This window comes from Cetorhinus maximus, chromosome 4 (genome assembly GCF_964194155.1).
Source record: "Cetorhinus maximus chromosome 4, sCetMax3.hap1.1, whole genome shotgun sequence".
Classification (NCBI taxonomy): Eukaryota; Metazoa; Chordata; class Chondrichthyes; order Lamniformes; family Cetorhinidae; genus Cetorhinus; species Cetorhinus maximus.
In genome coordinates, this window is record NC_135882.1 from 80,854,821 (window position 1) to 80,870,959 (window position 16,139).

The 16,139-nt window shown below is 42.6% G+C and overlaps 1 protein-coding gene across 5 annotated transcripts in view; it reads right to left on the bottom strand.

The window, feature by feature from the left end:
- Nucleotides 1-16,139, bottom strand: part of sgk3 (serum/glucocorticoid regulated kinase family member 3) — a 149,657-nt gene that overhangs the window by 48,894 nt on the left and 84,624 nt on the right. For 3 of the 5 annotated variants that reach the window (XM_078540391.1, XM_078540393.1, XM_078540392.1), the window contains one exon: nucleotides 9,096-9,168. The exons of 1 other annotated variant lie outside the window; for it this stretch is intronic. In XM_078540391.1, the coding sequence (XP_078396517.1) occupies nucleotides 9,096-9,168 (73 nt within the window). Of the gene's footprint in view, nucleotides 1-9,095; nucleotides 9,169-9,374; nucleotides 9,505-16,139 lie in introns of those variants that run through there. One more of the 5 variants, XM_078540395.1, reaches the window with a different exon arrangement.

Consider the following 16,139-nt stretch of genomic DNA (forward strand, 5'->3'; position numbering starts at 1 on the left):
GTGCTAATAGGTGACATTAAGGGTAGAAAGCAGGACGAGCAAGGTACAGATAGCCCTAGTGGGGGTGGGGTGGGGGGAAGGGATCGAAATAGGCTGAAAGGTAGAGGTAAAACAATGGATGGAAATACATTTAAAAATAATGGAAATAGGTGGGAAAAGAAAAATCTATATAAATAATTGGAAAAAAGGGGGATCAGAAAGGGGGTGGGGATGGAGGAGAGAGTTCATGATCTAAAATTGTTGAACTCAATATTCAGTCCAGAAGGCTGTAAAGTGCCTAGTCGGAAGATGAAGCTCAACGCAAACTGGAGGAACAGCACCTCATCTTCCGACTAGGCACTTTACAGCCTTCCGAACTGAATATTGAGTTCAACAATTTTAGATCATGAACTCTCTCCTCCATTCCCACCCTCTTTCTTCCAATAATTTATATAGATTTTTATTTTCCCACCTATTTCCACTATTTTTAAATGTATTTCCATCCATTGTTTTATCTCTAACTTTTAGCCTATTTCGATCCCTTCCCCCCACCCCCCCACTAGGGATATCTGTACCTTGCTCGTCCTGCTTTCTACCCTTAATGTCACCTATTAGCACATTCCTTAGATAATATCACCACCTTCGACACCTCTTTGTCCTTTTGTCTATGACATCTTTTGGCTATCTCCACCTATCACTGGCCTTCTATCCAGTTCTACCTGTCCCACCTCTCCTTAAACCAGCTTATATTTCACCTCTTTTCTATTTTTCCTTAGTTCTGTTGAAGAATCATACGGACTCGAAACGTTAACTGTGTTCCTCTCCACAGATGCTGTCAGGCCTGCTGAGTTTTTCCAGGTATTTTTATTTTTGTTATGGTTCAAATCACTGTTCTCCAAAATAGTGCATTGTCATTGTAGAATGAGAGATAAGATACCATTCTAATCAAAGAGGCAAGCTGTTAGGTTTGTTCTTAAATTGCACTATGGGATGCAAAGTCCTTCCTGTTAAGTCAAAAACATACTGATTGAAAAATAAGGCTATTGGTTCATGCATCATAAGCATAATCTTAAATCACATTACATAATTAGAATAGGTAAGAGTTAAACGCTAATACTAATTCTAATATTTTGGGGGATAACTATTCCCTGGTGCATTCTCATGGCAATGTCTCAACTGAGAGTCCGCTTGCCAACCACTCAGCATCCTTTCCTCATGCAGTATAAATTGTTGTTCCCTTTGAAATTAGCTATTCTTGCCTGTGCCCTGATGATTGCAAGATGAAAAGCTTCAACAGCATGTCTTTTTCAGCAATACTATCTTTAAAAAAATAGCTAAAATTATGCAGACACAAAGAGTCAACTTATATATCAAAATGTGTTATTCCAATCTATCAACAAACGAAAATAATTATTTCTATTATTAAGCTAGGCTGAAAAGTGCAAAACAAAGAGGGAACCATCCATTAGTTTCAGAAGGATTTAACAGTTTCCTGATTGAATTCAAAGGTGAGAAACCATCACTTTCTAACCTTAAGGTATCCAATCTTTGTTGTATTCCCACTAAGGAAAGTGGGCAATTAACTTATTCACCTTATTCTGGAGACTACATTGTCATTAGCTACTGTTACTTCAATACTTTGTCTCAGCTTTTTATTCCCTTCTAGTTAGGAAGTACTTTTTCACCAACAGCCTGGTTTAAACATAGGCTGGGAATTTTCTTGAAGTGGCCACTGCTAGGCTACTGTAATTTCTCAATAAGTATAATGGATGCCCTGTTTTGCTGAATTCCCAGCAAAATTATGGTGAGGATATTAGACAAACATGGTCCATTATTGGGTCAATTAGGGGTGGGCAATAAATGCTGATCTAGCTAGTGGCACCCAAATCCCATGAATGAATAAATGGCAAAAAAGGACACTGCACTCTTGAACTGCTTAGAGTACAGGTGGGCTCACTCTGTTTGCTCCTGCACAGAGTGTGAAGTGCAGCGTGGTTGGGGAACTGAGTGCTTCGTTAACAGAGTGCTAAAACCAGGAATTTGGTGCAAATGGCAATTTGTTTCAGAGAGGGAAAGAGGTGTTGCTTTTTATTCTATGTATCACCTCCAGTAACTGGTGAATGTCTTGGTTTTGTCTCAAAACCAGGAGACTGTAATTTGCTATTACTTTCCTTTACAAAATATGTAAAGGGTTAAATAATCAAATAAATAAATTAGGTTAGACAGACATGGCAGGGCAGGTAGTGTGCTGTAACTACAACATTTGGGAGTTTGTAGAGAACATTGCAATCCCGTACAACCATATCTGTGATAAGTGTCTGCAGCTTTAGCAACTTTGGTTCAGAGTTGTTGAGCTGGAGTTCGAGACATTGTAGGGCATAAAGCGAGGACAGGGGGTGGCGGTGGTGAAGTAACCAGGACATCTTGTTCTAGGAAGTAGTCAAATCCCTTAGGGTAAGAACTTTTACCATTAGTCCATGGTCAGAGACAGGAGGATGTGACTGAGAGTCAGGCACATATAGGAGATCCAGGTGTAGTGATAGAGGAGTTTCAGCCCTCAACTTTCACCAAGGGGTCCAAGGTACTTGCTACCTGTGCACATGAGATCAAGGACTGCAGGATGGATGAGCATACTGACCAGTGTACAATGGTGTAGGATGCCATTCAAGTGAGGTCATTGAAAAGGAATGTGGAAGTGATAGGGGACAATACAATCAGGAGGATAGATACTGCTTTCTGCAGCCACAACCAAAAGTTCCTACGGTTGTGTTGCCTGCCCGGTGCCAGGGTTAAAGACATCTCCTTGCAGCTGGAGACAAACTTGGAGTGGGAGAGGAAGGATCCAGTTGCTGTGGTCCACGTAGGAACCAACAACATAGGTAGAACGAGGAATTATGTTCTTCTGAGAGAACTTGAGGAGTTGGGGTCCAATGTAATAACCATGGGGGACTTGAATCTTCATATAGACTGGACAAATCAAATTGACATAGGCAGTCTGGAAGATGAGATCTAGAATGCTTTTGGGACAGTTTCATGGAACATTATGTTGTGGAACCAACATAGGATAAAGGTATTTTAGATCTAGCATTGTGCGATGAGGCAGTGTTAATAAGTAATCTCAGAGCAAAAGACCCCCTAGGAAAATGTGATCATAATATAATTGAATTTCACATTACGTTTGAGGGCTAGATACTCCAGTCTCAAACACATCATAATACAGTAAAACAACCAAGTCAGAGGGAGTACAGCTGCATTAAGTTTCAAGGAACTAAGGCAAGGCTGGGTGGCCTCTACTTTAATGCCAGGAGTATTACAGGTAAAATGGATGAATAAAGGGTGAGGATTGACATGTGGGATTGTGATATAGTAGTCATCACTGAGATGTGGTTGAGAGAGGGGCAGGATTGGCAGCTCAACATTCCGGGATATAGAATCTTCAGGTGAGACAGGGGAAGGGGTGAAAGAGGAGGAGGCATTGCATTATTAGTTAAGGAGTCAGTTACTGCAGTAAGGAGAGATGATATCTTGAAGGGGGCATCGAATGAAGCTTTGTGGGTCGAGCCTAGGAATAGAAAAGGGGCAGCCACATTGTCAGGTGTTTATTATAGACCCCCAGATAGTCAGCGGGAAATTGAGGAGCAAATATGTGCACAATTTGCGGAGGTATGTAAAAACAACAACAATAGAGTAATTATATTAGGTGATTTCAACTTTCCCAACATTAATTGGGATAGACATGGTGTTAAGGGCTTGGATGGAGTGGATTTCTTGAAATGTGTACAGGAGAACTTTTTAGGTCAATATGTAGAGGGTCCAATAAGGGATGGCGCAGTGCTGGACCTAATTCTGGGGAATGAAGCCAGACAGGTGGCTGAGGTGGGGGAGCATTTTAGTGATAGCGACTACAGCATGGTACAATTTAAGCTTGTTATGGACAAAGAAATAGACAAGTTGCAAAAAAATGTTTTAGATTGGGGAAGAGCGGATTTTAGTAAAATAAGGCAGGGTCTGGCCACGGTAGACTGAGAACAGCTACTTGTGGGGAAATCTACAGAGGAGCAGTGGGGGGGCATTCAAAAAGGAAATGGGGAGGGTACAGACTCAACATGTTCCCTCTAGGGTGATAGGAAGGAGTAACAAGCCCAGAGAACCATGGATGACCAGAGATATTCAAGATACGATGAGAAGGAAAAGAGAGGCTTTTAGCAGGTACAAGGGGAGCAAATCAGCGGAGGCATTAGTGGAGTACAGAAAGTGCAGGGTGGAGCTTAAGAAAGCAGTTAGGAGAGCAAAGAGGGGATATGAGAAAGCTCTGGTTGGTAAAAGTAGGGAAAATCCCAAGATATTCTATAAGTATATCAATGGGAAGAGGATAACCAGGGAAAGAGTAGGACTCATCAGGGACCAATCTATGGGTGGAGCCAGAGGACATCGGTAGAGTATTAAGCAAATACTTCACATCCGTCTTCACCCAAGAGAATGAGGATGAAGGTATCGAACTCGGGGAGAGAGACTGCAAGATTCTTGAGCAAATTGTATCGGGAGTGACAAAGTATTGGAGGTGTTGGCAAGCTTAAAAGTGGACAAATCTCCAGGTCCGGATGATTTGTATCCCAGGCTGCTGAGGGAGACAAGGGAGGAGATCACAGGAGCTCTGACCCAAATTTTTAATTCCTCTCTGGCCACGGGGGAGGTGCCAGAAGACTGGAGAACAGCTAATGTGGTTCCGCTATTTAAGAAGGGTTGTAGAGATAAGCCAGAGAACTACAGGCCAGTGAGTCTCACATCAGTGGTAGGGAAACTACTGGAGAAAATTCTGAAGGAGAGAATCTATCTCCACTTGGAGAGGCAAGGCTTGATCAGGGATAGTCAGCATGGCTTTGTCAGAGGGAGGTCATGCCTAACAAATTTGATTGGATTTTTTGAGGAGGTGACCAGGTGTGTCGATGAGGGTAGTGCAATTGATGTAGTTTATATGGATTTCAGCAAAGCCTTTGACAAGGTCCCACATGGGAGACTTATAAAGAAGGCAAATGCACATGGGATACAGGGTAATTTGATAAGGTGGATTCAAAATTGGTTTAGTTGTAGGAGACAGAGGGTGATGACAGAAGGCTGCTTTAGTGGCTGGAAGCCATTGTCCAGTGGCATACCACAGGGATCTGTGCTCAGTCCCCTATTATTCGTCATTTATATAAATGACATAGATGACTATGTGGGGGGTAGGATTAGCAAGTTTGCGGATGACACAAAGATTGGTCGGGTGGTTAATAGTGAGGTTGAGTGTCTTGGGCTACAGTAAGATATAGACGGGATGGTCAAATGGGCAGATAAGTGGCAGATGGAATTTAACCCTGAAAAGTGAGAGGTGATACACTTTGGAAGGAGTAATTTGACAAGGAAGTATTCAATGAACGGCATGACACTAGGAAGTTCTGAGGAACAAAGGGACCTTGGCGTGCGTGTCCATAGATCACTGAAGGCAGAGGGGCATGTTAGTGGGGTGGTGAAAAAGGCATATGGGACACTTGCCTTTATCAATCAAGGCATAGATTACAAAAGTAGGGAGGTCATGTTGGAGCGTATAGAACCTTGGTGAGGCCACAGCTGGAGTTGTGTGTGTAGTTCTGGTTGCCACATTATAGGAAAGATGTGATTGCACTGGAGGGGGTGCAGAGGAGATTCACCAGGATGTTGCCTGGGATGAAACATTTAAGTTATGAAGAGAGGTTGGATAGACTTGGATTGTTTTCGTTGGAGCAGAGAAGACTGAGGGGCGACCTGATCGAGGTATACAAGATTATGAGGGACATGGACAGCGTGGATAGGGAGCAGCTGTTCCCCTTAGTTGAAGGGTCACTCACGAGGGGACACAAGTTCAAGGTGAGGGGCAGGAGGTTTAGTGAGGAAAAACATTTTTATCCAGAGGGTGGTGACGGTCTGGAATGAGCTGCCTGGGAGGGTGGAGGAGGCGGGTTGCCTCACATCCTTTAAAAAGTACCTGGATGAGTGCTTGGCACATCATAATATTCAAGGCTATGGGCCAAGTGCTGGTAAATGGGATTAGGTAGGTCAGGTGTTTCTCACGTGTCGGTGCAGACTCGATGGGCCGAAGGACCTCTTCTGCGTTGTACGATGCTGTGAAGAATCTTAAACTTAAACACAACCAATTAGATAGATGAGGGGAGAGCTAGCTAAGGCTGATTGGGTAAATAGGTTAAAAAGGTAGATGATAGTTACCAGTGAAAACATTTGAAGAAATGATTCAAAATGGTTAACAAAAATATATTCCATTGAAAAACAAAAGCTCGTCAAGAAGAAAGTCCATGTCTAGCTTCCTAGAGAAGTTAAGGATAGTATTAGATTGAAAGAAGAAGCTTAAAATGCTGCCTGAGGATGGGGGATTTTTAGAAACCAGTATAGGACGACCAAAAAGTTGATAAAAAAGAAAAAAAGAGCATGAGGGTAAAGGGGGTAAACCAGCCAGGAATATAAAAACAGATTGCAAGAACTTTTACAAGCATATGAAGAGGAGGAGAGTGGCTAAAGTAAACATTTGTCCCTTAAAGGGAGAGACAGGGAAAGCTATCATGGGGAATGAGGAAATATCAGAGATGATGAACAAATATTTTGTGTCTTCACAACAGAAGACATAAATCACATACCAGAAATAGAGGGTTACCAAGAGGCCAATAAGAGTGATGAACTTTAGTTAATTATGAACAGAGAAATGGTACTGAAGGAATTTAAAGGATTAAAAGTCAACTAATCCTCAGGACTTGATGGCCTATATCCTAGGGTTCTAATAGAGGTTGCCGCAGAGATAGTGGTTACGATTTTCCAAAATTGCCTAGATTCTAGAACACACTCAGAATTGGCAGTTAGCAAATGTAACACTGCTATTCAAGAAAGGAGGGACAAAGAAAATTGGGAATTAGAGGCCAGTTAGCCTGATATCATCATGGGAAAATGCTGGAATCAATTATTAAAGATTTCTTAACAATACACTTAGAAAATCAAAGTATCATCAGACAAGGTTTTATGAAAGGGAAATCCTGTTTGACATATTTATTAGAGTTTTTTTTGAGGATGTAATGAGTAGGGTAGATAAAAGAGAGCCAGCAGATTCAGTACACTTGGATTTCCAAAAGACACTCGATAAAGGTGCCACACAAAAGGTTAATATGCGAGGGCTCATGGAGGTAGGGTTAATATATTAGCAAAGATGGAGGTTAATGGACAAAAAGCAGGGAGTACAGATTAATGGGGCATTTTCAAGTTGGCAGGCTTTAACTAGTGAAGTGCAGCAAGGATCAGTGCTGGAGTCTCAGCTAAACACTGTACATTAATGATTTAGTCGAAGGGACCAAGGGTAATATATCCTAGTTTGATGACGTTACAAAGCTAGGTGGGAACATCAGCTATGTGTAGGGCACAAAGAAGCTGCAAAGAGAAATAGACAGGTTAAGTGAGTGGACAATGTGGCAGATGGAGTATAATGTGGGCAAGTGTGAGGTTATCCCTTTGCTAGTAAGAATAAAAAAGCAGAATATTTTTTAAAAGACACAGAACTTATAAATGCTAACATTCAGGGAGTCTTGGGATGCACTCATACAAGGAACACAAAGTTGGCATGCAGGTACAGCAAGCAATGAGAAATGTATGTTGGCCTCTATTGCAATGAGATTGGAGTATCGGTGAGGAACTTTTTCTGCAGTTGCATAGGGTTTTGGAGAGACCACACCTCGAGTATTGTGCAATTTTGGTTTCCATGGGCAGAATCTTCAGGTCGGTGAGCGAGGGCGGGGCCCGCTTGCTGATGCTTAAAATGACGCGCGGTGACATTGGGCATGCATCCCGACGTCACCGTGTGTCATTCAGATCTTGAGTTCGGCAGGTGCGCACTGGAGTCGCTGCGCACCTGCTGAACTGTCAAAGGCCTATTAAGGCCATTTAAATATCAATTAAAATAATTAACTGAGCTGCCTGTCCAACCTTAAGGTTGGCGGGCAGGCGAAAAACCCAGGCAGCCTTGGCATTTATCATGAAACCCCATCCACGGGCAGGATGAGGTTTCATGAAGGTTTTAAAAGTTTAATAAAAATTTATAATAAAATTCATTGACACGTTCCAGATCATTTTTTTTTTCAAAAGTAGAATTGATCTCCCTGAGGCAGCCCTATGCCTCAGGGGGATTTCTGCGCTCTTTCGTGCATTTGCACGAAAGACCGCAGGCCCCGACTCAGCATACTCACCCTGCCCGCACAGGGAGCACTCAGCGCTTCCGGGTGCGCGTCACGTTGGGCGGGTCTTAATTGGCCTGCCCACGTAAAATGGCGGCGATCAGCTACACGCCTGCCTGCGCCCGCTCCCGTCCAACCCCCGCCCCGACAGGGAGAAAATTCTTCCCCATATCAATGGAAGGCTATACTTGCTCAAGGCGACACAGCGAAAGTTCACTAGACCAGTTCCTGGGATGAGAAGGTTGCCCATTGATGAGAGGCTGAGTGAATTGAGCCTGTACTCCCTGGAGTTTAGAAGTATGGGGGTGGTCTCACTGAAACATAAATAATTCTGAATGGGCTTGACAGGATAGAAGCTGAGAGGTTGGGGAACCAAGAATATAGGAGCACAGTCTCAGGATGAAGGGTTATCATTTAGGGCTGAGATGAGGAGAAATTTCTTCACTCAAAGGGTTGAGAGAATCTTTGGAATTCTCTACCCCAGAGAGTTGTGGATGCTCCATTGTTGAGTGTAATTAAGGCCGAGATACACAGATGTTTGGATTTCTCAGGGAATCAGGGGAAATGGGGTACCAGCAGGAAAGTGGAGTTGAAGCTGAAGAACAGTCAAGATTGTTTTGAATGGCAGAGCAGATTAGGGCATGTATGGCCTACACAGGCCCCTATTATGTTATTATTTTTTAAAAAAGGATTCAAGAAATTCTGCTCTGGAATCTCTTTCACAGTCATATTTACAACTCAGTGATGCATTTAGATTTCCTTTGCTTAAAAGTATTTCAGGAGGAGGCAAAAAGAAAGGAAATTCAAAGTGTAGCCCAATATTATAAGCAACTTCAACAATATTGTTTGTTTTAAACTTATAGTAGAGATTACCTGGATCAAAATTGTCTCCAAATATTCTTTTAGCAGGAAGCTTCAGGGGAAATTGAGGGTATTGCTTCTTTAGCTAACACAGATAGGAAAGGAAGCCATATCAGTATTTGTTTTACAAAAACACTTTTATTAAATATACTTTTGCAGCAAAGAATTCACAATATAGAGCTGTGGAAGTATGCTTCTGAACCATATAAAAGATTAAGTGGATCTCATGATTTTTCTCATAAGTAGTTTGTGGTTTGGCACATAGTTATGATGTTTAGTGGCTTGCCTAACCTGTTTCTTTGATGCGATTGTTAAACGTTTTCCCCACATAGAAGTATCTGATCACATAACTCTCAAGATCAGCAGGTAATTGTTTTGAAATTTCTGGCCACAGTTCAGAGCAAACATTGAGATAATTGTCTTTACTTCTCTTTTTATGTTATATCTGGAATACATTGTGAAATACAAATTTGACTGCTGGAATACATACCAATTTACACCCTACTGTTCCTGACTCTAGGTGCCAATGCACTTCCCCCAGTACTTACTTGATAGCTTTTAGCTGTATTGGTCCCACTCTCAAGAACTCCCACCCAAAATCCCTTCACTCTGTTACTTCCTGGCTACCTTAAAAAAAGCTTACTCAAAACCTTTCCTCCACTTGGCTTTCCATCAACTCTGTAGAATCCTCAAATACCCAGTCCATCTCCTGTCATGTGAAGCACTTCTGGCATTTTATCGTATTTTAAACACTTTACAAATCCATTTATTTGATGCATAATTTTCAGTTGATTTCAGTGCCTTGCTACTTTCATGTCAGTGCCCTGGTACTATTTGTAGGGAACTGTCTAAATAGGACTTCAGATCAATGTTTAATAGCTCTTTCATAAGAGAAGTTTGTAGATTCAAGCTTGTTAAAAAATTGTCTTTTTAAATTTATTTTATACTTCTGACACTCTGAGGTATGACATCTTAATTATGATGGATACTCTCAGCTCCATCCAAGATGGCTCCTGTGCAGCCAGCTCCCCAGGGAGCTCCTCACTATGCCCGGCTATTCGTGGTCATCTGCTGCTCTTTCTCCCCTCTAAATCCTTATTTCTGTTGATTAAGTTCCCCTAATTCTAACTGGGGTGCATTTGAACGCAAACTCCAATTAATTGTTAGAACAGCCTGTGTCTGAGGGTTCAAAACCCATTCCCCTGACCTACCTTGTGAACTCTGAAGAAGATCTGGGAAAGACCTGGCTGCAGATTGTCTCTCAAATCTGGCATCAAATTCCTGGACTTCACAGGACATCTAGACCACACTTCTGCATTGGTCTACATTGGAATAAAAAGTAAGACCCTGCCTCTGTCGAGAATCTGCCACTATTAGTTCTTTCTTCTTTCCTGATCTACAACATCTTTCAAGTTTAGCCTAAATTTCATGGACATCTCTCAATATCAAGAAGGTGTTTTCTGCTCTGGACTACACTCGGTCAGTCTATTGTCCTTTCCCCACCACTGAGATGATTGAGAGACTTCATTCTCCTACTAAGCCTCTGCCTGGATACTGGTTTGACTGGTTTTTCAGCTTCAGTTTGTTCCTGGCCACAGGTTACATACACATCTGCGTGTGATCATGCACAGAACATGCTAATGTCTCACGCAGAGCCTGGCCTCCAATAATCTTGGAATGTGCTTGCCATTGAGCCAAGGCTCTGCCGAGTCCATGTGGTAGTTACATATGAACATACGAATTAGGAGGAGTAGGCCACTCAGCCTTTCGAGTCTGTTGCACCATTCAATAAGACTATGGCTGATCTGATTGTAACCTCAACTCCACATTCTCGCCAACCCCTGATAATTTTTCACCCCCCAACTTGTTTATCAAGAATCTATCTACCCCTTCCTTAAAAATGTTCAAAGGCTCTGCTTCCACCGCCTTTTGAGGAAGAGAGTTCCAATGACTTAACCATCAGAGAAAAAAAATTCCCCTCACTGTCCTAAATAGGCGACCTCTTAATTTTAAACAGTGGACCTTCTTGGTGATGTGCAACAGCCACCCCACATTAAAGAAAATCATGCACAGGCATCTTCCACTCGTCAAAATGAAGTTTGGAATCTGGAACGTCAGGACCCTCATTGGCAACCCCAACAGTGATAGGCCTAAGCACCGTACCACCATTATTGCTCAGGAACTCATCAGGAAATCAACATTGCCACCCTGTGAGAGACACGACATGCAGGATAAGCAGAAAGCCTCATGGCAATACCAGTGGTCCAAACACTAGCACTTGCTCGACAACATCATCGTTCAAGGGACTGCAGAGACGCCCACATCACCGATGCTATGAAAGATACCGTCGACTGTTGTACCAATCACCGCCTTATCTGATCTACTATCTCCATCAGCTTGTCTCCCAAACAGTGGAGGCAACAGAAGCAAAGCTACAAGAAGATTAACAATCAATAGCCTCAAAGATCCCATCAAGGCAGCCCTTCTCAGGTCAGTGCCTCACCATTAACCTCTCAACCTCCAGTTACCAGGAGCTACACCATGCCCATAGTGCCCGGCCGACCCTAAAGTTTACCTGCAAAGAGGTCCCTGGTCTATCTACCAGGAGACATCATGACTGCTTTGACGAAAATAACCAAGACATATAGGACCTAATTGAGCATATTTGCAAAGATTTAAATGACTGGGAACTTCATCATGGCTTAAGAGAAAAGCAGCAGTTTTATAGGTGGCTGAAGGCAATGGTGCAGCATAAAACCCACAGCATAAAGAACAAATGGTGGGTAGAAAAGCACGGGAGATCCAACAGCTTACCAATGACATACGCGGTTTCTTCAGTGCTGTCAAGACAATCTATGGCCCAAGTACTCAAGGGTCCACCCCGCTGTGAGTCACACATGGAGAAGAGCTCTCATCAAGGACAGGGAGGCAGTCAGTGCTCGTTGGAGAACATTTTGAAGAATTCCTCAAATGAGGCTCTGTCTTCGACTCGTATGTCCTCAACTCCATTCTTTAATATTCATCCAGCTTGGTCTTGGCACTACTCTGGTCCACAGCAAATTTGAAAAAGCCATTTGACAGCTGAAAAACAACAAAGCCCCTGGAGAAGGTGGAATCCTGCTGAATTTCAGAATTGCTGGGGGATTTCGAGGAAGTTGTGATAGTGACTATATTCAAGAAGGTAGACAAGTCCGATTGCAGAAGACCATTGCAAGGCTCCTCCTCAACTGCCTCCTCCCAGTGGCTGAGGGATTCCTTCCGGACTCGCAGTGCAGTTTTTGCCCCATCAATTAGCACCACAGACATCCCTTCACTGCATGGCAAATTCAAGAAAAATGCAAGGAAGGGACCAACTGCTGTACATGACCTTTTTTTGACCTCACGAAAACCTTTGGCTCTGTCAATAGCGAAGGCCTATGGAGTATCCTCCTCAAGTTTGGCTGTACTCAAATTTATCACCATCCTCCACCCACATCATGATGACATACAAGCTGTGATCCTTACCAATAGAACCACAATAAACCCCACCTCAGTGAAAACTGGGGTCAAGCAAAGCTGTGTCATTGCACCAAATCTCTTGTGAAAGGGAAATTGTGTTTAACTAATTTATTGGAGTACTTTGAGGAAGTAACAAGCAAGGTGGACAAAGGGGAACCTATAGATGTGTTACACTTGAATTTCCAAAAAGCATTCGGTAAGGTGCCACATCAAAGATAACAATGTAAAATAAGGGCTCATGGTGTAGGGGGTAATATATTAGCTTGGAAAGAGGATTGGTTGGCTCACAGGAAGCAGAGTGTAGGGATAACTGGGTTATTTTTGGGTTGGCAAGCTGTAACTAGTGGGGTGCCACAGTAATCCGTGCAGGGGACTCAACTATTTACAATCTATTGTTGGGAAAACCATATCTTCATGCACTAGATTTTTCTTTTAAAATGTGGAAGGGCTGCATTATTTGGGTCTTTGGATGCTGATCTGGAGTTTCTTTTTAAAAAGATGACTCAAATTCACCTTGGAACTGTTAACAAGCAAGCTTTTTCCAAGAAATCACCTGACCAACATGTCAGGTTATTTGTTTTGAACTGCAATCACTTTAATTGATGGGGGGGTGGGGTGCGGAGAAAGCTGATAAAGGCACAGGCAAGTGATTTATTGGAAATCGCATGGCAGAGATAAGCTTCAAGTTTTGAACCTGTTGTTTTGTGAATTCAGTCTTATTGGGGAATAAGTTGAGCAGGCAGGCTACGCTAACTGACTCTCTCTGCCTTGGCTGAAATTGTGCGTGTGGTTATAAACCTGTAGCCAGAGAATCCTCATCTGAGTATAACTTGTCTGCATTAGGAAACCTGCAAAGCTGAGACAGAAGAACTGGTTCAGCTCTATATTCTCCTCCGCGCTGAAGCTCCATTGGTGACAGCCTTCAGATGCCTACTGGGACCAGCGGCCCGCCTTCACAGGAGGGAGCTCCAGGTCAACAGCATCGCGCCTGCGCAAACTTTATCCTTTATTTTTATAATGCCCATCTTCTGAAGCTCATCTCTGCAGAAAGACCCTATCTATTTGTCACACATGTGTGCACATCTGTGTGCGCATGCGTGCATGTGGTGTGCGCTGAGGTATTTTTAAAAGAGATAGTTATACTTCCAGACTACAATTGTGTGTTAACCAGTTCTTGCAACTTGTTTAAAAAAAGTTTTGTTTATAATAAATCAATCATTCTGAGTTTATTGAAAAAAGCCTGTTAAAGTCTCTTACAACAGCAAAGGTAAATAAATGGCCATTTTGGTGAGTGAATTAAACTTTTAAACTAACGGTGCGACTTGCAGACCAATGGGGCTAGATAAACTGTGCACTCCTCCCATCCTGGTTGTAACACCATTGCAATGACTTGGATGAAGGGAGCGAAGGTATGGTAGCTAAATTTGCCAATGACACCAAGATATGTAGGAAAGCGAGTTGTCAAGAGGAGATAAAGACTCTATAAAAGGGTAAGGGTAGATTAAGTGAGTGGGTAGAAGTTTGACAGATGGAGTATAATATGGGAAAATGTGAACTTGTCCACTTTGGCAAGAAGAATAGAGAAGTAGTATACTATTTAAATGGAGAGAAATTGCAGAACTTGGTGATAGAGGGATCTGGCTATCCTGGTACATGAATCACAAAAAGCTGGTATGCAGGTACAGCAAGTGATTAGGAAGGCAAATAGAATGTTAGCGTTTATTGCAAGGAGAATGGAATATAAAAGTAGGGAAGTTTTACTGCAGCTTTACACATCTAGAGTACTGTGCACAGTTTTGGTCTCCTATTTAAGAAAGGCTATAATTGCATTAGAAGCACTTCAGAGAAGGTTCCCTTCACTTATTCCTTGGATAAAGGGCTTATCTTACGAAGAAAGGTTGAACAGGTTGGGCCTATACCCATTGGAGTTTAGAAGAATGAGAGGTTATCTTATTGAAACATATAAGATCCCGAGGGGACTTGAGAGGGTAGATGCTGAGAGGATATTTCCTCCTGTGGGGGAAGACTAGAGCTAGGGTACAGTTTAAAAATAAGAGGTCTCCCTTTTAAGATGGAGATGAAGAGAAAATTTTTGCTTTCAGAGGATTGTTCTCTGCGGAATTTTCTTCCCCAGAATGCAGTGGAAGCTGGGTCATTGAATTTATTCATGGCTCAGTTTGATTTTTGATAGACAAGGGAGTCAAGAGCCATGATCTTATTGAACAGCGAAGCAGGCTTGAACGACCGAATGGGCTACTCCTGCTGCTATGTTCTATGCTCCCATATTCCATTTTCTGCACTGCAATACTGCACCTCATTCCAGCCAATTACCCGCAGGTGTGGAGATAATTTACAGAACAGACAGGAAACTGTTCAACCTAGGCCACCTTCCATCCAACCAAAACCACTCCAACCTCAGTCATAGAGCTTCAGATTGCAGATGACACTGGTGTGTGTGCGCTTACCCAGAAGCTGAGCTCCAGGTTGTTGGCAACTCTAATCTCCGTAGCATATGGGAAAGCTAGGTGAAACATGTCATTTGTATGCCTGATACTAAGGCGAGGCCATAAGACATAGGAGCAGAAATAGGCCATTCGGCTCATCGAGTATGCTCTGCCATTTAATGAAGTCATAGCTGATCTGATAATCCTCAAATCCACTTTCCTGCCTTTCCCCATAACCATTCATTCCCTTACTGATTAAAAATCTGTCTAACTTAGCCTTGAATATACTTAACAACCCAGCCTCTACAGCCCTTTGTGGTAAAGAATTCCACAGCTTCACTACCCTCTGAGAGAAGAAATTCCTCCTCAACTCTGTCTTAAATGGGCGACCCCTTACTGAGATTATGTTCTCTGGTCCAAGACTCTCCCACAAGGGGAAACAACTTCTCAGCATCTATCCTATCAAGCCCCCTACAAATCTTATATGTTTCAATAAGGTCGCCTCTCATTTTCTTCTAAACTCCAATGAGTACAGGCCCAACCTGCTCAACCTCTCCTAAGAAAATAGGAAATCCCTCCATACCTGGGATCAACCGAGTGAACCTACTGTGGACTGCCTCCAATGCCAGTATATCTTTCCTTAGATAAGGGAACCAAAACTGTTCACAGTATTCTAGGTGTGGTCTAACTAGTGCCTTGCATAGTTTTAGTAAGACTTCCTTGTTTTTATACTCCATTCCCTAGCTTTTTGGGATTCATGCACGAGGACCCCCAAATCCGTCTGTGCTGCAGCTTTCTCCAATTAAATAATATTCAGCTCCTCTATTCGTCCTGCCAAAGTACATATCCTCACATTTTCCCACATTATATTCCATCTGCCAAGTACTTGCCCATTCATTTAATCTGCCCATATCCCTCTGCAGACTCTTTGTGTCATCCTCACCGCTTGCCTTCCCACCTATTTTTGTGTCGTCCGCAAACTTGGCAATAGTACATTCACTTCCCTCATCCAAGACATTAATATATATTGTAAATAATTGTGGCCCCAGCACTGATCCCTGTGGCACTCCACTAGTTACAGGTTGCCATCCTGAAAATTCCCCCTTATCACAAC